Source organism: Labrus mixtus, chromosome 14 (genome assembly GCF_963584025.1).
Source record: "Labrus mixtus chromosome 14, fLabMix1.1, whole genome shotgun sequence".
In the NCBI taxonomy this organism is placed as follows: Eukaryota; Metazoa; Chordata; class Actinopteri; order Labriformes; family Labridae; genus Labrus; species Labrus mixtus.
The window spans coordinates 26,138,694-26,163,256 of NC_083625.1; the positions used below are offsets into that span (position 1 = coordinate 26,138,694).

Here is a 24,563-nt window from a genome sequence, read left to right on the forward strand (position 1 = left end):
GTTTGATTTAGAATTTAAGATAGGCTATATGTTCTGTAGTAAACATGTAAATGCTTTGATTATTTAAACTAGTGAGAAATTAATAAATAATAAGGACATTTCCACTAGTGATTAAAGAATTGTGTATATTAATAAATATTACTGGGATGTAGAAATCAAAGATACAAATAGTAACTAATCTCACTGACTTTATGGTTGTTTTGAATGTTGAATGATAACATGTCGTAAATAAATTATAGATATGTGTAAATTAGTTTGACTTGATGTCAATGTTGAGGGTTTATTAGATTAAATAAAGGTAACGTTATCCACAATGAACATGTCCAGAAATAAAATTTGACAAATGAGAAATCAAGTCTATATATATCTAAATCAAATGGTTTGTGGTTTGTTTCATTTTTATCAATGAAGCAATTGTTTAGTATGTATGTGTATGTAGTAAGTATGCATTCTTAAGATCTGCTGATTAAATGTTTAATAAGCTAACATGACCTGATGGCGCAACAATGATCCCATTAAATCTCTGACAATCTCACCCATCCACCTGTCCCACTCTTGATCTGTTTCTCTAGTCGTGGGTCCTCTGTAAATTCCTCCGTCAGCTCTACCCTTTAATGTCATGCAGCCAAACCGGTTGTCAAAAGTGTCGTTTATCAGCATGTTGAGCTGCATGCCTCTTCAGCTGCAAGCTGTAAGTGGCGCGGGAGGCAGACTGTATATGTTGGCTCATTCATGTAACTATAACTGCTCAGACACAAAATGGAGATATTTGAATGACTCATGTTCTCAAAATAAAAGACAAAATGTTGCAACAGAAAATACACCATAGGGGGAAAAACTTCCCTCAAGGTTTTTGTCTGAGTTGTTGTTTTGGACTTGATGTAAAATTCTCAAACTGAATTCAACCCCTCTTTCAGATAATCCACATAAAGTAAGATCCTTCTGGTCTTGTGAACCCTCCACATGTTTTAGTAAACAAAACAAGCACTGACCATGAAAGAAATCGTTTATTAGCAGTTAAATGGACTGGTGTCTCTTTGCAGAAATAAACAAACTGAAAACAGTTCATAATGTATTAACAACACATCAGATGAAATAACAATCACAGTAAAATATTAAAAAGCACTATTGTGTATTTAATGCAGCAGTTTACTGTGTTACATTGTGCTGCTGTTATATTGGACCAATCTCCATTTCCTTTAACCATGACAATAAATAACATCATGACATTACAGTTGAACAGATGTTAAATATGTTTACCTGTGCCTCTAAACTAGCAGTGTTATACAGAGTGGTAGTGTTGTAGAACTCAAAATCCGTCTTGGTCTCAAGATTCAGACTGCTTTCTGAAGGTCTCCGTCTCGTCTCAGAATCTAAAGCATTTTTACTCAGTCTTGTCTCGGTCTTAGACTTTTAAATCAAAACCAGTCAAGACCAGACCACCACTGAAAGGCTAATTTTCAAAGTCATCACTGTGATTAGAAGAAAAACGTCCTCTTTCTAAAAGAACATAATGAGATTTTTATCCCCAGTTATTGTCGCAAGTAAGGGGAAGCCTGCTGCACACAACATGATGATTTTTCATTGATATTTATGGTCTTGTCTCGGTCTCGCCCTGCCTTGGTCTTGGTCTTGACTCGGTCTCGGCCCCTAAATGTCTCGCTCTTGTCTTGGTCTCGGAGCACTCGGTTGGTGTGGTCTTGACTACAACACTACAGAGTGGTGCAGCTGAAATGTGTTCAGTGGAAGGTGAGCTGTACTGTAACAACATCACTGTGCAGCTCAGTGTTACACTTCTTTGAATGATGTGTTGTTGTTGTTTTTTGTAAAGGGACCATGAACCATATTAAACATAATTGTTGCTGTTTCATGCATTGTACCAGAGTTAGCTTAGAGCTAGTTTACGTCTGCAAGTTTAAGATTTATTATAAATACCAAGACTTTCATTTAAAATAATGGACTGTATATTATGTTTTTCTATCACATGTGCACTCCTCTGTTTTCATCACATACTTCATTTGGTGCCGGAAATTGTTGTAGAACTGATGTGTACACGGATAGCTTGATTATAGCACCAGCCGGGTCCTCAGGCATTTTCCCATCGAGTGAAACAGAGTTGTGTTTTGACGCTGATGATTAAAAGGTATTTGTGTTAAACCAGAGAATAAAGCCTTTGCTGTTTGATAAGCTTTTCTTGTCTGGTTATCAAACACAAGTGTCTATTTAAAAAGTGGTTAGAGAAATAGTTTCATGTTGTAGTTATCCAGTTTACAGCATCAGGTGAAACTGTCACTCTCAGGTGTTCTGCAGCTGAAACAGAAAGCCACTAATCGCTGTCCATCCAATTAAAACATTGCCTAACCTTGCTAACAGAACAAGAACAAGTGAACCCATGCACAGTTTCTGGAGGAGGAGCTTCATTTATCGAGGCTGTGTTCACCTTCAGGTGCTTCTTTTCACCTAATCCTGGTTTATCTGGAAATGCAAATAATCTTTATTTGTGTTAAACCAACACAAATACATTCAAATGTTCCTGCAGTCATATTCCTGATTAGGATGAGCATTAATTAGCAAAGACTGAGCTGTAGAAGTACTGGTATGTTGATTTTGTTTCTCTCCTATACAGTCCTGCTAGCTGTTTCCTGTTTCCTTTAGCTAGCAAAATGACCCCACTGCTAGTAGCTTCATATTAAGAGTACTGATACTGATACTAGAGAGCTGTCGTTTAGCTCTTGACCTTGATGTTTTTTATCCTTCTATTGTGTGTGTGTGTGTGTGTGTGTGTGTGTGTGTTGTTGTGTGTTGTTCTGGGGTTCTGTCAGAGGGTCTGGTTCTGTCCTTGGCATTGGTGTGTGTGTTGGTGCGGGTTGTTAAAGTGGTAGGGCTCGTGGCGGTAGTGGCTGTGGCAGATGACGGGATGCTCGATGCCCTCGCTCTGCAGCTCCTCCTGTTTGTGAACTCCCTCGAGCCTCACCACCAGCTCTCTGATGAAGGGCTGAGGAAGAGGAGAAGCACAAGAGTCACAGGGATGTATGAGGTGAGTCTTTCAAACAGCTTTTACATCTTTCAGTAAAATCTCAGCAAATATATTAAAGACCATTTATACTTTAAAGTATACATGTTTTATTCCTTTACTTATTATTATTTGTATCTAAACTTCAGAAGCTGATGGATCATTACTTGTAATTATTGTCATTAATTACATTATCTAATATAAAATGTAATTATCTGTTTGATTTTTTTTTTCAGTTTCTTGCTTCTGTCACATGTTTTTTGCCATTTGACATCCAAACTGAACAATAAATCTGATTGGTTGAAAAATACCAACGATTTGGGTTGGTGGTGGGTCCTGAGGCTAGAATTGTTAAGAACCAGATTGACAGGGGCGTGTCCAGAAGGGTTGGCCAGAAATGGCAAAGGCGTCCCTTGAAATCTGATTGACCACCACTGATGCCAAATCAGGATCCTGAACTGTGATTGGCTATATGCATTGTCAGAGGCGGGACTTGGATTAAAATCAACTATTGGGCAGTGTTCAGCAGTCTGCTTTTTGTTTTCTTCAGTGTTCGTAGTTAAAGTAGATATGATAAGGAAAATTAGTTTGGAGACGCCCCCGGAGGTTGCCATGTTGTTCAGAATTATATGTGACTTTCAGAGATGCCCAGTAGATGTCGCACTTCAGCACCAGTCTCTCAGACCAAAACAAAGCTGTCCCCTTCAGTGCACCGTTTCCCCTCCTCCCCCATCCCACCATGTTCGTTGCAGCCGAGTGCAGACATTTGTAAAACTGATTTTTTTTTAAATAGTTCAACAAAATAAGTATTTTCTAGGGTTTGGAAATTCTCTTGGTTCGTCTTCAACTGTACTCTTGCGACAAAACTCTACCATTATGCCTGTTCTTACAGCGTCCCTTATCCCCCACTTTACAGGGACGGGTTCATGTTTAAACCTCTAAAGATAAACAAACTAAAGGAAGCACCATCCCATGAAGTATGAACACAGAGCCATTATAAACAACAAGCCCAGAGAGAGGTATGTACATTCTTTTTTTAGAAAGGCATTACTCACTGATATATTCAGTTAGGATATATTTTCAATGTTTATGATGTAGCATATTGTACCTTAGAGCTTTTAGAATACAAACATTATACATAAAGCATATCCCCACATGTTATGGGAAATTAATGAAGCGGAAAGACAAAAACCAAATCAGCTGGGTTGTATTTCTACTATCATATTCCAAGGTGAAATAATTGAAGCACCCTCCACACAGACCTTATCTGACCTTTAAACAAACAACAATCAGGAGTAAAGTCTGTAAGGGATTTTTGACTTAACTAATCTTTGTAACAGGAGTAGCTGAGAGCAGAGGTTTGAAACATCCTGTCTTTTAATCAACGACTTCCTGACTGTCCTTTTGATATCCTATCACCTACATTTGAAGAATTTGCATTCCTATTGGTATAGTGATCTGTTGTTGTTTCATGTGTTGATACTGTGGGGTGGTTTCTGTATTTAAAAGCAGTACGAGCCTGACTGTCTTCACAGAACTACTGTAATGTCTTCTCTCTTTGCTGCATGTAGTAAAAAGGTTTTTGACTCATAACAACAAGTTTGTACTTCTTCAGAGAACTAGAAATTCTCATATTTTTGGAAGACATTTCTCTCACAAGTAGCAATAATATTTGCATTAAATGTTGTGTTGGTCATTCTCCAGCTCTTTTTGTTGGCCAATCAAGTGTTTCCATAAATTGAGAAAGACCTCAGAGAGCAGCGGGGTCCTCGAGTTCCCACTGTGGCAACGGTCTGCTGTTGTTTTTGTAAATGTGCTGCTGTTAAGTTTCTGCTAGAAACATTTGACTTCAGTAATTATGCCAAAAAACAAGACAGCAGACACTCTGAATGCCAGACATCACATTGTGTAACACTGTGAGTCTGACCTTCTAAGAAAAAAAAACGTGTAGTAACAGTAGAAGAAGTTGCAAAAACAACCAGCTCAACTCTTTAATAAATAATGACGGCCTCTGAGCTTGTGCTGTAGCCTGAAATCATGAGTTGTACTTTTCCTTTTACACAAACTAATGAGTTGTTTAAGTTAATTCCAGTCTTGGCTGTGGCTGTTCATATTCACACTATTTCACAATAAATAAAGATTGATGTGTAACAGGAGAGCTGCTGGAGTCTGGACTCTGGCAGCATCAGTATGTATGATTTCTTAGAAACCCAACGCAGTTAGCTGTAAGAAGCTTTAAAATAAAATGTTTTCAAATCTCTCTGGAAATAATGCTCACTAGGTCATACAAGCTTTCTTTTTTTTTTTAATCTTGCAAAAATATATTCTGATATAAAATAAGGCGGCAGCTGCTTTCATTGACAAAGTGAGCGTCTTACAAGGTCATTGTCTTTAAGTACAACAACAGCTGTCAAGCACTTAAACCGTACCAAACAAAAAGAAAAAAAAGGAAGATTACATTTTTGCATTTGAATTATGCATTTTGGAAAAACTTTTTTTCGTGGGTTAGCTGCATGAGTGAACACCCCTAGTTGGGCTAAGCTGATGTGTAAACAAGCAGGAAATATTCAGGAAAATTCACCACGAGTGAGCCAGCGGGTGTGCTGTATGTCGTTCTATTCAGCTATACAAACCTGTAATGAGAATTTTTGCCTTAGTATCATTGCTGCCTGCAGTTCGACACATTCAGGGTATCAACAGAAGAGCGGAGAAGATCATACATGCGAACAGAAAACATCATGGAGCAGTTTCATTCTGTACAGTCTATGCCCGTGTGTTAGAGCCATTTATACATAAGTGTAGTATATCTTTTGTGTGCTTCAGTGTTAAGTAGCTCAGGCCAGTGCTGCATGCTTAATAGAAGGCAATTAAGGATCCAGTCAACTCTGGCTGCTGATTGGTTGAAGCTCACAGTATGCTGCCAGTACTGGCTTGACTGTTTTATTGGAAGCTGTGGAGCTATGGTAGCACACTGGTCTTTACATTTTGTTTGATTGTACTTTTGTATATATTTTTGTATCCGTAAAAACAAGAGAAAACTTTCAGTAAAGTATTGAAACATAGAACTTGGACTGGAGTTTTTTATGCAGCACGCGTCAGCCGTATGTTTCCAGCTCTGCAGTTTGTGTGTGCATTTTTTGGAAATAAGACAGAGCCACACTAACACCCGAGTGGCCTTTTGCAAGATATAAACACCACCACCACCCCCCTTCTGTTTTGCTCGTCCTCACTGACAGTGAATCTTCCTGAGTATTTCCTGCTGCATTCACAGATCAGCTCAACCCGAAACATTTGAAAAGTCTGGGTTAAGTCAGAGAGAAAAATGTAGCTGTTTGCGGTCACACATGCAGCTCATGTGGAAGATTTCAGTGGCAGACTGTCCATGGGTAAAAAGAGCTAAAGACTTTCTACTCAACATATTCATTTTTTTTTTTTTTAATGGAACAAAAAAACTAATTATTCCTGTGTTTTATTTTCCCTTTAGCAGCTCTTCTCTGTAGTTCTTCAAAGTGAAGAAGCTACCATTAATGACACTTGATATCAGAGTCTAATGAACATGAAGCGTGAGTAAGAAAAGCAGCAGCCACTCTGACTCTCCCTGCTCTTTTGCCTGTGTTTGCATCTCTGAGCAGACCAAAGTGAGGACGACGTCTGAGTCCAGAAAGACTCTTTGTTCCAGCTCCCAACAATGTGGAGAGACATGCAGGAGAGCACAGAGAGACATTGTTGTGGTGCGGGGAGTGACTCTGGGACGAGATGTCAGAAGATTTAACAACACTTTAGCTGCACGTGACCTGTGTGTGTGTGTATGTGTGTGTGTGTGTGTGTGTGTGTATGTGTGTGTGTGTGTGTGTGTGTGTGTGTGTGTTTATTTGTATGTGCATTCAGGTTTACATGTATATTTGCATGTTTAGAGCGTGCACCATAGGCCTAACCTCAGGTTGGAAACTTAACATCTGAGTTTAAACATACCTCTGTGTTGTTTCTGCACTTTAGAAGAAGCTCCTGTTATAAAAAAGAGGAATATGTTGTAACAAACAGGCCACATAGTTATACAATCTTTTTAAAAATATTTCTTTTATAAATTTGCAAGTATTCAAACCACAAAAAAAGAAGAATTGCACAATGATGTGTAGTCTCCCAAAAACATCCATTTAACTGAACTAAATTGTAAATCTACAAAATCTTTAATGATGCTGCACAGTTTAGAAATACATCTCCATAAAATCCCTTTTCCTATAGGCTCCTAAGAGGTGCTTCCTCTAATCAGTATGATCCTGCAGGTCATGTCACCTGTAACTTCTTGACTCGCTCCTCGTCATCAGGCAGATCAATCAAACCGTCTATGTTCACCTCTTCGGGCATATCAGCTTCCTGAAATACACACGTAAAGACACACACAATGAATACACACGAGTCATCATACACACACACAGTGAACACACACATTTATCACCTGGTTCAATCTTTGAAACTCTTGAGTCCCAGCCTGTGTATAAGTCTTAAAACAGTGGTTCTCAAGTGGTGGATCGGGACCCAAAAGTGGGCCTCGGAGTCATTTTCAGCGGGTCGTGAATATATGCCTTGGAAAATAATTGTGTCAAAGAGACTATTAAGCACTTTTTGTCATGTTTGTATTGTTCATTTTTGTTTGTTCTGTCACATGTTGAGTACTGTCTGAGGTCCAAACTGCACCATTTTTCATTAAATAAATCTGATTGGCTAAAAAATATCAGCAACTTGGGATTTGTCATGAAGCAGTTGGTGGTGGTTTGAGCAGATTATAGGCAGGACGCACACAGAGTAACGTAATGTGATATTAATGTTAACATTTGGTTGAGCTTTGATCTTAAGTATTTCAAGTCCAGCAACCTGCAAACATAACTTTTTTTTAAACAATTACTTGATTAAGAATATAAGAAGTTTAAATATATTTTTTGCATTTGCATTTCTACCTGCTGACATAACAAAGCTTTTTGAATCTATAAAGGGTGTTAACATTAATATTTAGATTTTTCTGTGACGATTAAATCTATCAGTATAGGCAGATTTCAGACCTGTGTTAAATAGATGACAGTACTTTAATGCCATGTGCCCATATGTTTTATACTACAATATTTTGTCATCTGAAGAAAATGAACAGAAGTGATGTAAAGTTTGTTAATTCCAAAGTGTTCCCTTCTTCTCCTCACCTCTTTTTCAGACATTTACCTGCTTGATTCTATTTCTCTGTTTCTGTGATTTATTTCCTTTGCTAGCTGTTTTCTGATCTTTTTGTTTGTTTTTTTGTTTGTTTTTTAAATAAAGGTTTAAGATGTTAACATATATATGAATATTCTCACTTTCTAAAAATGACAAAAATAAATACTAAAACCTGAGTTTTACCATTGAGTTTTCATTTGAGCCATGCTCAGAATAAAAAAGACCTCGGCTGCATTCCAATTCTCATATTTCTATAATATTGAGTGTGCCAGAAAAGATTTTATTTGTTCCAATGATACATTAATTCCTTTTACAGGACGCCAAAAATACCAGGATGTTGCACAACAGCATTATGCAGGCCAGCTTTCCCCTTCAGCAGAAAATACCTCAAACGTACAGCTGCAGACAGATGTGCAACAGACTGAGAGGAATGTAAGAGCAGCGGGGTCAACGTTCGGGGACCAGGGTAAGGATGACATATGTCCCAATTGTATACATTCTGTATTTAGAGCACATGCTTTGTTAGTGCAGCTGCACAAAGTCATTAACTATCTGTGAGATTTGAAAAAAAAGTCTGGCATATTTGTGAGGCTGTTCCTGGGCAAAATCTAGTCTCAAGATGGAAGTGATCATCTTCAAGTTACATTCACTCAGCCAATTGATTTGTGTACCAAACTAAACAGCAATCCGTCTGATAAATGTCGTGATATTTTGAACAAACATACAGTATATATACTAATAAGTAAACTAAATATAATACATCCTATGGTCACTATGGATACCTACACCACATCCTGAGCCCATAAAGCCTCGACTAAGGGTTGTTGAAAAAAACTGCAGTTCCTTGAGTGTCCACTAGAGGCCTGCTCCAAAAGCCAATCCCCATTAGGGCCCCTCATATAGACTCTATATAAACATAGATGCAGTCTCAGTGGCGTCACCAACTGGTTTCTGAAGCAGACTTTTGAAGCACATCGGTGGCATTCATCATATTGCAAATGCTGTCTCAAACTTAGTTTTTGTCAACATGGTAACAGGTGAAGAGGTGGAGCTGAGGAGGGTCTTAAAGCCTCCTGACAAACGCCTGTCAGTCGGATCAGCCACGCCCCTTATAAAGAACTCATATTGTTCATGAAATCCTCCAATGGTAACAAAAATAAATCGGACTGTTATGTAAGTCCACCATATAAGACCCTGCTTCTCATTTGGTTTATTAGCTCAGTAAACATTTTCCTGAGGACTTTATACTCTTAATCACAAACCTTCAATTCAGCACCAGGGTCATTTGTACATTTTGGTCACATTTAGAGTAAACAGAATTAATCAGGGTTTGCTTATGTGCTTGGTTGACAATCTCCTTTTTTTTTTAAAGATATTTTGTGGGCCACTTTTGTCTTTGTTGGGGTGGACAGCTGAAGACTTAAAAAACAAGTCCACAACCCAGTGGGTGATGTCCCATTGGTTATATCCACGTCTTATTCAGAGCAGTTTATGTTTTGAACCACAGCTACTGAACTAACTGACAGGAAGAGTTCTCACATTTAATTCCTGCAAACATTGACATATTTGTGGAGATGAAAAAAATAAAAAATATTTTTGTGCAACTCTAAGCCTACTTGAGGATATAACATCAGTTGTGACCTTTAATAACCTGCATCTTGACCGATCTACAATGAACATTTTCTGTTGCCTGAGAGTCTGTATTCAGCCTGTGCACGTTTCATGTTCATCATTTGGAGGCAGAAAAGGAACAATGTTCATGAAACACTGCAACAGTGGCTTACTCTGGTTGAACAAACAGCCTTTGTACCAGCTAAATGAAGGGAGAGACCCATCGGCACATCCACACCATGCACGAACACACAAGACTGCACTGCTCGGAGATGCCTGTGTAATTAATCAGACCCTGACACAAACAGGTCACCAAGCTTCTTTATTTGCACACACTTCATCTTATACAGACAGGTTATTCTCACTTTAGAAACACACTTGACTATTACACTAAATAAGGCCTGTCTGTGCAGCTTTGCGTCCATCTTTGGACCAACACTTTGTCATTTATGTAAACTTTAAACTTCTGTCACCAAAGTCTAAAGGCTTTTCTTCTTCTGTGCTTTTGTACCCCTCACCAAACTTAAAGGTGCACTCTGGAGTTTTGGTAGAGAAATGTGAAAGTTTGAGAAATGTACAGATTCTGTGGTATATGTTCATAACTCTATACACAAACTGTCCTCAGAGGACAATGTGCTCCCTGTAACACAGTTTGAAGATAAAATGCTACAAGAGAAGTTATGGTGGTTGGCCCTCAACTCTCCTGGTAGCTTTTTAAGCTCCAAACAGTGTCCAGGGACCCACTTTTCCTTTGAATAAAGTTTGTGTATTCAGTTCAGAAAATATAGCATTGAATTGTTTCACTTCTCCAACTTTTAAAGTGCACTACCAAATCTACATAGTGCACCTTTAAATCTCCTGTGAGGAAATTTCAGTTTGTGTTGATTTTAGCGCCCCCTGTGGACAAATTGGTACCTCTGTTTGCTGATTTTGTACTGTACATAGTAGTGTTTTACACAAACCCTCCTTTCTTTAAGCATTCCAATGTATCAGTCACTATAAAAATGTAAAAACAGGCTGTATCTGCAGCATGCTTTCAATCTCCTAGATAACAAACATTACAAATAACTAAGTAATAATAAATCTGTGTTGATAGACTTGTTTGCTTTTATAACTCAGAAATAGGCATCAATATTATTTCAGACTCCTTCATAACCAGCTAAATCCTCCTCACAGGAGCTTCATCTGAGTATCTGAAGTTTCAAACTCACAGAATTTCATTTGGTCATTTTCACCTGAAGACGACTTTTTGTGTGACTGGCATCACTTTGGTGACGCCAGTCTGAGCAACCATGTTATCATGAGGGTCCATATTACAACAACAAATCAAATCCTGCACTCCTCTCCTCTCCTCCTCTTGAGACACCCTACCCTCCAGATGTGATGTGTTTACCTCTTGGGAGCTACAACAGCACTTTCCCTCCTCAGTAATCATCCATCCCCTCTTCCTTTTTCTCATCACTCACCCTTGTCTCTGTCCCACACTGCCCATGTAAGGCAGAAAACCCCAAAGACAGACCAGGATCTGTAAGAGAGGGGGACAGCTGTGGACCCCTGGGTGCTTGGCCTTCTAAGGAGAGCAGACCTCTGCTCTAGAAAATATCACATTCTTGATCACATATTACAAATTTTATTATCTTAATATCTGTATTCTATTAATAGATGCTGCATCCGCAGGCCGTTTAAAGTTTTTTTAAAAGGCTATTGTCTTACTTTGTCAGGACTTTAAAACATTCATCTCTGGGTGTTTGGACTGACCTGACCCTGGTACAGCCGGTCCAGACTCTCGTCGATCCACTTCTCCACGTCCAGCCGCTTTTGCAGCTCCTTCCGGTTGTACTTCACGGTGACTCGTGCATGTCTCTTCGGGATGTTACCCCTTTGACCCAGAGACAATTCTGGGTCACAGTCTGTTGATGTCTGAACCTCCTCGTTGTCTTCCTCGAGCGTCGTCGCCCCGGTCCGGTCTGCAGCCATTTTTAGTCTTGACTGGTTTGACTTGTTCCGCGTCTTTTTACGCAGAGAGGGAGAGAGCGAGAGAGAGAGAGAGGGAGAGAGCGAGAGAGAGAGAGAGGGAGAGAGCGAGAGAGAGAGAGGGAGAGAGAGAGAGAGGGAGAGAGAGAGACGGGGTACTTCCTAGGCTGTGTACACGGGGGTAGTGCTCTTTCCTTTAGAAAATAAATAAACATCACCATCCTTCAAACTTGACGCATGGAGCTTCAACATTGAGATAAATAAAAACATGTTATTTTTATGACAAACTTAAAAAAGATGCAGAACTAGATTAGTTCTTCAGATATCAACTCAATATCTGAAGGGTCATTTCTAAAAACATTTAAACCTATTTATTTGTTAAAGTTTCTGGTATTTCTATTTTTCGCATTTTTTATGGTTTCTTATTATTTTGGTATTCTTGATTCTCATTAGGGTATTTGATAAAAACGTATAATTACCATTAACACTAAGATTTAATTCTGACAACGTTTTTAACTTATTTTGAAAAAGACGTATTTTTATGGTGTTTAGATTTTTCTGATATCTTGATTTTGACAACTAAACATTTTATATTCAGAAACCACATTATCCCTGTCACTCTGACAAAGTTCACTAGTTTGAGAAAGTTTCTCTCTTTGTTTTGTGTTTTTCTTTAGATATTTAGTTTGATGACCTTTCTTTTTACTTTGGGTAACTTACTTATTACCAAAAAAGTTAAGGTACTTTTTTGAGAAACGAAGTCCTTATTTTAACCATGTTAGTCCTTGTAAAGATACAAAAGAAATGTGTTCTGTTAGATGTTCTTAATTTATTTTCAGACACTCCCTCATTTGTTACTCCATAGTTTGAGAAACAGAGTCACTATATCTACAGAGTCTATATCAATAGTTACAGATTTTCTTTAAATCAAATGGAAACAAGGAAGTTACAGAAGAATAAAAACTGTTAGGTTTATGTGCCATTTTCTGCATTTAACTGGAAGTCAAGCAAAAATAAAATGATTGTGCCGCTCCAAATATGGAAACATAAGACAGACTGAGGCCAGACAGGAAACAGAGGATAATTCAAAGGGTGTGTCTGGTGATGGCTCCATTTGATCTGTCAGACTGCTGATGTTACAGCCACAAAATGTTTAAGACAAACCATCAACAGTCCCACACTCTCCTCACATCACGTAAACAGCTTTAGTCCTGTAGAAACAGTTTGAGAAAACTTCATCTCTGCTGGTGGTGAACTCTTCTTTAGGAGATCCCTGATTTTTATTTTTACTAAGGTCCAGAGCAAACGTTCTGGGAATCAAGTTTCTATCTCTGATCTGTTTTTTTTTTTGTTTTTTTTTATCATTTTATTCTTTTATCTCTTTTGTTTTATTACCAAGCACTGGTGGAATAAAAGTATTTGCCTGAACTATGATCCTAAATCCTCTACCTTGTCATCTTTGAAACAGTTTTGCCAGGCTGGAAGAAAAAGTTTATTGGTTTTCTTCAAGTAAACCTTTTTTAAATTGGAAAATAAGTAAAATAAGTTTAAAAATATTAAGGTAAAGAAGGTGATCAAAAACGCTGACCAGGTGGATTTTTTTGTTGTAATACTACTTTCAGCCACAAGAGGCTGCTGTGAACCAAAACTGAATCATCCCAGCAGAGCATCTCAGTAGGCCTACAGCTGAAAGCCTTTTCGTTTTCTTCCACCTGATATTTAATTCAATTTACGTGTAAATACTGTATGTTGTGTTTTTGTCTATCTGTCGGCTATGGGCCTACATTCAAAAATTCAGATAGGGCCTATTCTGGTTTTGTTTTTACTTTAAAAATCAGCTAAGTCACAAGACAGAAGAGAAATCAATTTCCATTCCAAAGAAGGTTTTTACATCTGTCTGGGTGTTAAATCTAATTCATCATGATTTGACTCAGATGTTTACATTTATGAATTATTTTAAACATTACAAAACTGCTTTGATCTCTTCAGTGTTCACAGTGATCCGCCCTGCCTGTATGTTACCATGGTTACAGTCAGACAATGTATGAGGGCTTAAAGAAAGATAGCCTACATAATGTCATATAGTAGCCTCTTATGTCTTAACTAAAATAATGTTTGTTCATGTCAGTGAAACTTGAGCTTAATAAAACAGTTTAAGTCAAAGTTCATTTATTGAAGCCCCTCAGATTTGAAGATTTTCTGTTTTTCTCTGTTTCAGAAAATATTATGAATATTAGGCTACTGGACTTTAGAACAACTGCTTGGACACAAAAATGCAGCTGGAGCACAAGTTTTACATTTTCTCTGACAGTTTGAGGACAGTGAGATGAATTAAAATAATGATGAGAAGTTCAGCAAATAATACAATTGTTTGTTTTTTAGGGGGCGTTGAACTCGTAAACAACCACTAGCCTATACAAAGAAGTACCCCACTCTAGACCCCAATATAATGCCCGATGTAATCACATCTTAATTCATTCTATTGTTGTTCTGTATATATCAAAAATAACAGTGTGTATGGTTTTCTATTATTATTATTGCCTGTAGCCTAAAACACTTTGGTCAGCTGAAGCTGTTTTAAACGTGCTAGATAAATAAACTTCACTTGACTAAATGTGTCTGTGTTGCTGTTCAGCTTTCCAAGTTTATTGTTTGCATACAAGTTTATATTGTGGCTGCCCGCTGTTTAAAGGGATACTTCACCGGTTTAAACATGAATCTGTATTGACATTGGGTCATATATGTAGTAGAAATGTGAAATACATTTGAAGTTGGTGCCTTCTTGACCGAGAAAAGGCAGAAAGTGTCTTTTTGGCTCATGTGGAAATTCATTTCACAGACAAATTCTAGTGACGAGTTATGCCCCGTGTCATAGCATTTCTTCCGGGCAGAAAATCGCTGGCTGTGCGCTCGGGAGTGTCTGCATGACACGTTTGTGCAGCAATTGCAAGTACATTAGCAGCTGTAACATAAAATTAGCATTTTTAGTGCCAGCAAATTTAGATTTGACAAAGTAATTTAGTGATTGGTTACAAGTCATGTGTTCTTATTTTTTCATGTTTTTCTTTTATGAAGGGCGAACCGGCTACACTCTATCCAACCCTACAGCTGATGGACATGAGGGACAACAAGAGGGTTCCGTGTGGTCAAAGAAGATGGAGCAGGCATGTGTTGGTACACACTTCTTGATGAGGCCTTCATGACAGCCTTCAGTATGTTTTAACATTAAGTTTGGTGTTTAAGTTCTAAAGGAATTCAAATGCATTCCACCTGTTAATATATTATTTAAATATCTATACAGGATTCATATGTGGTATATAGGTTATGAAGTTGCATTTTTTCAATGTTTTTTACTGTATACCTAAAATTTGTCATGCTTATTGTTTAAATGTGCAAAGTATACACTGGTCACGTGTTTAGCATTTAAAACAGTTTAATGAACGGCTCAATAACTGAGAGAATTGTATCTTACCTTGGATTTGAGTTGTACATTTGTATTTTTTGAGGTAAGGTTTTACTCAGCAAAGTTATTTAATGAAGTATTTGTTGGATTATTGAATGGCTGCTTAGACCATAGCTTAATTTTAATGTTGAAATTTTCTATCAGAACAACACATGAATTAAAATGCACTGTAAAGGGGATTGGTTAACATGTAAAAGATGGATTTTTCTAAGATGTTAACTAATTATTTCAATAAATGTTGCTGAATAACTGTAAATGTCTTGTATTAATTTGAGGGTACGTTTTTGCCACATGAAGGTACAAAATAGCCTGTCGCTCCAGCTGTACCTCAATAAGTACCAATTATGTACATTTTAGTCACTAGGGGTCCAGAAATGTTCTTTTAGAGGTACAGACAGGAAGGTACAAAAATGTACCATGTTCAGAGGTACAGTGTTATACCCTACTAGGGTACTGCTGGAGCAACAAAGCATTTGTACCTTTTTGGGACCATTCCTGTACCTTGATTTCTTTGTGTGAAGGGTTATTTAGGATGAATCTTTTTTTTTTGAGTAGTCGTTTTGCATCACTTTTTATATCTTTGTGTCTCTTGTTGTGGTCATTTTGTGTCTCCTGCACATCCCCCCCGCCCCCCCTGTCATCATTACATGTTTTTTTTAATGCATCTTTAGACCACGCCGGGGCGACTAGGGGACTTAGGGGACTTTTTTAAATTCGTATTTGATGATGACCTTTGAACTCTGATGTTTTCGTGCGCTATGATTTGATTGGTGGAGGTCTCCTGTCCGGTCAGACCCTAACCTGATTTCCGGGACAACATGAACACAATGCTACCCTTAAATGTTGTTAATGAATAACAACAAGTGTCCAGTAGATTGTGTGAAACACAATAAATGCTTTCTTTAAATTAAAGGACGATGGATCCCTTTAGTCCCGGTAGGCTGTTGTTAACAGAGAGAGAGGATGTTGATGCTCATTCATGTGATGGAGATGCTGCTAACGTAGTGGATATAGTGGGAGACACATATGGGAGATAATGAGGAGGATGAAGAGTACTGTCTGAACGAGCTGAATTAATATCGTAAGTAAGTGTTTTCACTTTGAAGTAAGCTATACTTCTGTCTTGCTGTTAGCCCTAGCCTAACGCTAGCTAGAATGTAACTGTGGCCATGCTAGCTCTACGTATCGCTGTTTCCATAGAAACGTAAAACCAGTTATTTTTAATGAATGCTGAGGTTATTCGCATTTGTTCACAGCTGAAGTGTCTTTTTAAATCTACAAATGCTTTTTCTGGCAACTTTAAATGTAAATGTTTGCGTTTTAACATTAAAAACTCTAACCCAAAGCCGTTGCATGACTTTATTTAGTCTTTCATCGTGCTGTTGCATGGTTTCTCCTGAAACGATGATGTCATGGAAGTATAAATTAACAGGTTAGATGATAAATATAAGGTCGACGTAGTTTGGAATGCCGGGGCGATTGTAGCTAAATTGGTAGGTGTTCGGCTTCCAATCTAAAGGTTGGGAGTTCGAGACCCATCCTCCGCACCCACACGTTGCTGTGTCCTTGGGCAAGACACTTAACCCGGCATTGTCCGAATGAATGAGTGTGATTGTGTAAGTATGACATTGGGTAAGTGGTATTAGGTAGGAAGCTCTATTTAAGCTCATGCCATTTTGATATTTTATTGAGCATAGGTTTTTTTTTTATATATTAATATATTGCACATTCTTGTGCCATTGTGTTTTGATTAATACTCTTGGTTGTGTACATGCTTTTAGAAGAGTTAACTTTCTGCCTTGGTGTGACATATGACAGATTCCCGGCACCTGTTTATCTTCGTTGTATTTGATTTACAGTTTGTTGATTGTCCAATCAGCGGCCAAGGGGAGGGTGAAAAACAAAGCAACGAGAGAAACGCAAAGACGGCAAGGAGAACACCAGACCAGGAAGAGACGAGAGGCAGATTACGGAAACGAGAGAGCAATCCACAGAAAGGGAAGAGCAGAACACGAGAGCGGGGCAACGGCGCAAGAGGATGTAGAAGGAACTGCGACGAGAGGCGCAGAGACAGAGAGCCAGCCGCTACCGAAGAGAGAGTGTTACGACGCGGAATACACGCAGCAGCAGAGTGAGGAGCTCTGCCAGCCGTGTAAGTATCCCTTTGGGAAAGTAGTAACACTGGTTTTACAAGTACGGCGTTCGTGTGATTGTGTGTGTGTGTGTGTGTAGGAACAATACTGCTGGTATTTTGTTGTTTTGGCAGTGCTCATCCTGCAGCGTGTGTACGTGTCCAGCGACTAGAGGAGACCCTGCGAGGGAAGCAGCAGGCGCGGGCAGTCGCAGATGATCGGGACAATTTGCTGACGAACAGAAAGAAAGAAAAACAATCTCTCAGCCCTTAAAAGTGCAAATCTCTGTAACCTAAAGACAGTTGACTCCCCCAAACACCTCTACCATCCCATATACAGTTAATAAGTTGACACTACTGACACTCTCAAATAAGACCTTCATTCTGAGTGACTTCATCTCTAAAGATACAGGATTCAGACGTTTTCATTCAGAATTGCATCAGAGCAAATCTTTATTGGAACACAAGCACAACATGATGATATTAAATAAATGAAACATAACACAAACTTTGGCATGAACCCAAAATGGCAGGTGAAGGAGCAGTGGTGAATAAAGTATAAATATAAATGACAGTACTGGCTGACTTTGTGATAAAGCACTTTTTGTTTTCTTTATATCCCTGAACTGAATCTCTTTTGGATATTTCACGCAGCCTTCACCTATCAAAACATCATCGGTCGGTCTCATTCAGCATCATATAAATAAATCTCTTCATCTGTCACAATCAAAGTGGAGCCATAAACACAAGTTTTACAATAAATAAATAATATAAATAATAAAAAATGATGGTGCGCACAATCAGGAAATAATGATCAAAGGAAGATTGAAAAGCAAAACAAAAATTGTGTGTAAAAAAATGGGACATAATTAAACAGTGAATGCATTAAAAAAAACAATTAAAGATATTTTTGGGCAGTTTTTCCAAAGTTTTTCAGAGTTTTGTTCTGTCCTGTATTTGGTTTGTGTTGTAGGTCCTATGAAAAGTGTATCCTCTTTTTGTTTCTTTGGGTCTTAAACATGGAAGAGCTTTGCCCCGCATACATTTTCAATAATCTTTGTTAATAATCTTCATCAGAATAGTTCATTTGAAATATTTTTTGTCTTCTTTTTTGAATGGTTTTCATGAGCAGAGCGTTCTCAGTTCATGTTTTTTGCTCCGTTCTTCACTGTGCATGAAGAGAGAGGAGCATCAAGTGCTAATAATCTTCTACCTCCACATCAGTGTTTCCTCTGTTTCATCTCAGTCCTGGTGCAGAGCCCAGCCCTGCTTCGTCCCTCCACATAAAGTCCTGACGCTCCCCCCGGACCAGACTGCTCTCCACCGGGTTGTGTCTGAACCCGGAGTGTGCGTCGGGGCACAGCGAGAGGCTGAGGCGAGCAGTGCTGTTGCTGATCTTGAACATGCCGTTTGGAACGAGGAACGCGTCTCTTTCGCTTCCTCCCAGGTTGTTCACCGTCTCAAAGTCGTTGAAGACCGCAGTTTCGCTCAGCGGCTTCCTCCCCTGCAGCCTCCTCCTCCTCCTCAGAAAGATGATACCTGCCACCAGAACCAGCACCAGGATGGAGAGGACGCAGGAGACAGTGAGGGTGGCGGATGAGGGCTGGGAGGTTTGAAGTAGAGCTGGTTTGAAGCTGGGCTGCAGAGTAAACTCACAGCTGGGACCCATAAAGCCTTTGGGACACTGGCACACAGGCCCGGTGAAGTGGGTGAAGCAGGTGCCACCGTTCTGGCAGGGACGAGCCCCGCAGGCGTCCGAGCGCACGCTGCAGTTCTTGCCGGTGTAGCCAAGGGTGCAGGAACAGGTGTAGTCGTTCACACCATCCTGGCAAGTTCCTGCGTTCTGGCACGGGGTCGATGCACAGTCGTCGATGTTCACCTGACAGTTGGCGCCGGTGAAGCCGGCCTGGCAGCGACACAGAACACTCTGGCCGAGATCCAAACATTCGCCTCCTGCAGAGAGAAACACTCAGGTCAGCATCAAAGAGATCAGGGAGGACTATTTGTTAAAAGAGGGACAAAGTGTCACCAGAGTGACGATGAGGCCTCTGACTCACCGTTCAGACACGGCCTGTTGCTGCAGCGGTCCAGCTTCTTCTCACAGTTGGAGCCGGTGTAACTGGGGGGGCAGCGGCAGGTGTAGCCTCCGGTCATTGTCTCCACACAGGTACCGCCGTTGAAGCAGGGACCGTCTGCGCACGTCATGGCGATGATCTCACAGTTTTTACCGTAGAATCCCTGAGGACAGGTGCAGGAGTAGTCGTTCTCAAGGTCCTGAAGAGAGAGAGGAGCAAAAAAAAGTCTGGTGTTAGGGAGGAAATATCCAAAGTAAAACATGGAAGATGGGATGAGAGAAAAAAAGATTACATGCAGCTAACAGCCTGAGCCAGGACTGAACCCAGGCTGCTGCAGCATGACCCAGAAGTCATACATACAGTGCAAACAAGATGAGCTTCTATTGAGCTCAAACAGGCTGCTTCCTTTTACAAATAACTTTATTAAACTATATCTAGCATTATTTCTAAGATTGTGCACCAATTCTAATGTAGATCACTTGTGCTCATCTGTGATGCTCTGCTACATGTGCTGATGACAATCCTGTAGGAATTGCGAGCTTTGGGGTCAGAGCGCCCCCTGCTGGACAACCTGCATAATGATGTTTATTTCTAGATGATCCAAAGCATGGTTATCTGCGAGTTTTCAAATATTGGCCACTACATCTGTGGTAATATAAGCTGAATGATGCATCATTTTGACTGTCCTGGTTCTTTTTGTGTGTATCATCAGGAGGGGATTTTGGCTTTATTACAGCAGAATTTTATATACAAGTGTGTCTTAACATTTTGTATACTCACGTTGCAGCTGCCTCCGTTCTTGCAGGGGTTGCTGTCACACTCGTTGGTCTCCAGCTCACAGTTGGTTCCTCCAAAGCCAGGCCTGCAGGTGCAGGTGTAGCTGCCCTGCCCGGTGTTGGTGCAGGTGGCCCCGTTGGCGCAGGGTTTGTGGTTGGTGCAGTAGTTGAGGTCCTGGTCACAGAAGAGGCCCCCCCAGCCCTCCTGACAGTTACACTGCCACGGCTGACTGCAGGTCCCGTGGAGGCAGCCCGGGTAGCGGACACATTCCTTGCAGGAGGGGCCCTGCCAGCCCATGCGACACGTACAGCCCCCGGGGGCCTCGCAGTAACCGTGCTTCTCGCTGCAGTCCGCTGAGCAGATGGCTGCGGAGGAGAAGGGAGGGTGTGTGGTTACAATGGGCACGCCTTCAACACATATCACACACTCAAGCACACACACACAGGCCCCCCCCTCGTCTGACCCAGACCTGCTCCAGACTTCACTGTTAGTTAAGCATTAAGCCAAGCAGCTGGCAGGCACACTGCAGGAGGAAAACGCTTTCTTTTATCTTCAGGCACTAACACACACACACACACACACACACGCACAGGCACAGAGGCACATCACCTTGAAAAATGAGTGTGTGTAATGGGGGGCCACAGCTCTTTCTCTCATTGTAACAGAGAACAAAAGGCAGATGGAAAAGCACAGATGGACTTGATGAAGGAAAACAACACTACAGGACATCACTCAGATTAATGAACTATTTGATGCTCTGAAAAGTTTTCCTGTTCAAAGTGTCTGTACATGAGATCAAACTCAGGTTGAGCTTAAAAATAATTCCCGATCCATAAATAAATAAACCGGAGTCTAAATGTTGGATTCATCAGAAAAAGGAAGATGTGTTTTAAAAATCAGATATTCAGGATTTTTAATTTCCAGGTCAAATATTTTGGATTTTCTTTGTGATTTCTATCACCTTTTTTTCTTAATCTGATGCAGTTTGTTCGTATGAGTCCTTAACTGGCTTTATAAAAGAATACTACGTTTGCAGTTATATTTGGTAATTCTACAGTTTTTCTTGGAATGTATAATTTGACATATTGTCTGATTTGTCGTTATTAATGTTGGATTGTTTCATTTCTTCTCTTTTTTTTTTTTTTTTTTTTACATATGGCTCAGATTAGATATTGCTTTCAACTTTATTGTCTAAAAGTGTAACTTTGCTCTGCTTCTTCACTGAATACATTTATTTCTAACTTATGATATTATAGAGGACATGAATTACCTGATGACAATTTTATATTGCACTGTAGACATTTTGATGGTTGAATCCATCCAAAACCTTTTTTTTTTTTTTGTAGAGAAGTTAACTCTCACTTGCTCCCTCCATAGGTTCATCACTGAACGGAAACTTTAGCACTAAAACAGAATTGAAGTGTCTCACACGATAGTTAATGCTTCTACTTAAGGTTATTGTTCATAGTAATCTATACTTACGTTCAGAGCAGTAGTTTCCCTTCCAGCCTTCCAGGCAGATTCGGTTCCCCTCCTCGTCGCAGGTGTAGTGTCCCAGCGTGTCGTCTCTCGGCCTGCAGTATTCTGCACAGCCGTCTCCAAAGTAGTATTCGTCACAGAAGACGTGGTAAGAGTAACGCAGCTCGCTCTGCTCGCCGAAGTGCACATCCTGGGACCAGTCCTCCCCGATGGCGAGTCTCCTCCGGGTTGCAAGGCGGCTCACCAGGTTGTTTTGGTTGTCTGCAGAGGGAAATGTAGTTTGTTAAACCCATTTCATCTGGCAAAGAAGCTCCGTGCGTCTGAAGGTTTAATTTATAACAAAAAGGTTTAAACCACCTACCTGTGTATTCAGTTGGAGATTCAGCGTTCCAGGCTTCAATGATTAATGAAAATGTTCCCTGGATCAGAAAGAAAGACGCGTTTAGTCTCTGATACGTGTGATGCACAAAGTCAATGCTGGTAGTTTTACGCACACTGATACAATGACTAGAAGGTGCCATACGTGTTTTTTTCGAGCAATGATGGTTTAAACTGACAAGATGTGTGCAATTGCTTTACTCGAAATCCAAATCTCTTTATTTTCAATCACTGCAATAAATCGTTTTTGTGTAAATACGAATGTCTTCATACCGGCCACTTGAAGTGAAATGGCACCCTGATGGGAGCGCTGCTGGATATCGACGTGTGATCGGCTCTGATCACGTTGGTGTGTCCGGTACCAAAAGTGCAAGGCGGCTCAGCAGAGATCACATCCTCCGGGTGTTTTAGGCAAATCCTGAAAAATATGTGACAGTCCCTGTGTCTCCTGCAGATCCGCTGAGCCGAGTGGAAGGAATGAATCTTCAGCTCAAACACTCCGGAGGACAAAACCTGAAAAGACAGAGAACATGGATATCAGACCCGTTGTGCGTAAAAACTGTTTAAAGATTGTGTTTCAGGGCAAACAGAAGCCAACTCACCACATGCACCAAGGCCATAGCCAGGAGGTATCTCAGGTGTAGATGTGCCATTTTTCTTAGAGTTTGCTTTCCAGCTTTAAGTGAATGTCCGCATTCGTCGTGCGTAAAATATTCCCAAAAAATGTTGACAGAAGAGAAAAGTCAAAAAAGTTTCATCACTTAGGATCCAGTGCTCCTGTTATTGTCCCTTAAGTCCCCTTCTTTTCCAGATGGGGTTCTCTTCCGTCCTATAGTCCTCTTGTTTTGTTTCTGGTGCTTAAAGACGCGGAGGGGGATTTTATACCCTCTGATGCTGCGCGTCACAGGCCGAGAGGAGGAGTCGGAGCTGACCTCAGGGGAGCAAACTGACACAGAGCGCCTGTCTGGGGATTTACACTGCCCACATTACACCTGGTCTGCTTTCCTTAGAGGAATATGCATTAGAATCTGTGCAGGGTAGATATGTTTATATGAATCTAAACCACCCGGAAAAGTGGAAACAACTGTGGATGATAAAACTCAATTACCAAGAAAGGAATGACGCACCACCATCTCCAATAGTCCAATCTGAAAGTTTAAGTGATGCCAAGATTGGATTATTATTTATTTTATAACAAGCAGTGTGGTGAAATGATAGAAATTATGAGTTAGCTATTAAAAACCTGATATTCAAAAGGTTTTAATGGTATAGGCCTTCAGACTTTTGGATTGAGGTCCGTGAGCGCGTGCCATGACACTCTTTCTACTTTTTCACAAACATGGACTTCACAAACTTCAACCTTGGGGGCTGTGGATCATTGTTAAGAAAGTTTTATTATTTTCTTATAGAGCTTCCCTGCATACTGAACAAAGATCAGAAGGAAGCGGGGAAGAATAGCAGCAGAACTTTTCTTTCTTTACACCCAACGTTGTAATTGCTCTGACGCGTGTGAGGTGACAATGAGAGGGCAGCTCCTGGATAGGACCGCATTGTGCGTCTGGCTGCTATTCAGACCTCTTCTGTGCGCACTTCAGTCTGACGCGGGGGGAGGAAAGAAGAAGTGAGGGGGGGGGAGGAAAGAAGAAGTGAGGGGGGGGGGGGGGGTGACGCTCGTGTGTGTATGTGTGTGGTGTTTGAGGGGGGTGGGGGTATTGCAGAGTTTGGACTATCATGTTGCTTTTGTCTGGACCTCATACGAACAGCTGTATGGTAATCAACGGCACATGGTCGACAGTGCGGGGCTGCACACCCCGGCTATTGTCTCCCAAAGGCGTCCACCCCCAGCGCGCGCGCTCCTCTAAACTGCTAACCCCTTTATTGATTCAGAGGACCCTTGGTTGCTTGCAACACCTGTCGCTGGCAGGCAGGGATGTGGTGCAAAGTAAACACACCCAAGCTTTTATTTACACACTAACACAGACCCGAAACATAAACACAGATAAGTAGGTGACGTCATATGAAAGAATAATAACTAGATTAAAAATGATTGTGATGGGTTCGTTATGGTGATCTCTGCTTTGGGATGAAAATAGCTGTTTTTTATGGCCACTGAATGATCAAGTCTGCACAAAAAGTCGTTTGGATTCAGACTGAACGAGATCAACGGGTCATAAAGGACTAAACATAAAACGTTCTCTCTTTTTTTAACTGACTCAAAGTCATAGAAAGTCAAAGAAACTGTATGAAGCTTGAGTGAAGTTGATTATTATGACTGTCCTCACCAAAATGAGCTTCGGTTTATCTGCATGTTTATGGTGCTGTAGGTGGGCGGGGCTGTGTGTGTGTGTGTGTGTGTGTGTTGGGGGGGTAATTCATATTGTAATGAGAGAGGACGCGTGCCTGCAGTGGCCCCCGCACCCTGGCACGCTTCCTTGCAGAAAAACAAGAACAAACGAGGGA

General features: G+C 40.3%; 2 protein-coding genes across 2 annotated transcripts; both read right to left on the reverse strand.

Moving 5' to 3' along the window:
* Nucleotides 1-988: 988 nt before the first annotated feature.
* On the reverse strand, nucleotides 989-11,842 carry ppp1r14aa (protein phosphatase 1, regulatory (inhibitor) subunit 14Aa). The gene is made up of 5 exons (XM_061055996.1): nucleotides 11,585-11,842; nucleotides 7,307-7,387; nucleotides 6,986-7,018; nucleotides 1,881-2,995; nucleotides 989-1,781 (listed from the first exon to the last, which is right to left on the reverse strand). The coding sequence occupies exons 1-4, from the start codon at nucleotides 11,801-11,803 to the stop codon at nucleotides 2,819-2,821; spliced, it is 510 nt and encodes a 169-aa protein (XP_060911979.1). The 5' UTR covers nucleotides 11,804-11,842; the 3' UTR covers nucleotides 989-1,781; nucleotides 1,881-2,818.
* Nucleotides 11,843-17,816: 5,974 nt separating this feature from the next.
* dlb (deltaB) lies at nucleotides 17,817-22,937 on the reverse strand. Its single transcript, XM_061055998.1, has 7 exons — nucleotides 22,706-22,937; nucleotides 22,377-22,616; nucleotides 22,087-22,144; nucleotides 21,729-21,986; nucleotides 20,250-20,611; nucleotides 19,452-19,668; nucleotides 17,817-19,347 (listed from the first exon to the last, which is right to left on the reverse strand). Exons 1-7 carry the CDS (start codon nucleotides 22,754-22,756, stop codon nucleotides 18,632-18,634), a joined length of 1,902 nt encoding a protein of 633 aa, XP_060911981.1. The 5' UTR covers nucleotides 22,757-22,937; the 3' UTR covers nucleotides 17,817-18,631.
* Between the last annotated feature and the right edge of the window lie 1,626 nt (nucleotides 22,938-24,563).

Coding starts and splice junctions, on each gene's coding strand:
- ppp1r14aa (XM_061055996.1), bottom strand. CDS start 11,803: ATGGCTGCAGACCGGACCGGGGCGACGACGCTCGAGGAAGACAACGAG. Junction 7,388..11,584: donor ACCGGCTGTACCAGGGTCAG/GTCAGTCCAAAC, acceptor TGTGTATTTCAG/GAAGCTGATATGCCCGAAGA. Junction 7,019..7,306: donor AGCGAGTCAAGAAGTTACAG/GTGACATGACCT, acceptor TTTTTATAACAG/GAGCTTCTTCTAAAGTGCAG.
- dlb (XM_061055998.1), bottom strand. CDS start 22,756: ATGGCACATCTACACCTGAGATACCTCCTGGCTATGGCCTTGGTGCAT. Junction 22,145..22,376: donor CATTTCACTTCAAGTGGCCG/GTATGAAGACAT, acceptor TTTCTGATCCAG/GGAACATTTTCATTAATCAT. Junction 19,348..19,451: donor CAACAGGCCGTGTCTGAACG/GTGAGTCAGAGG, acceptor TTCTCTCTGCAG/GAGGCGAATGTTTGGATCTC.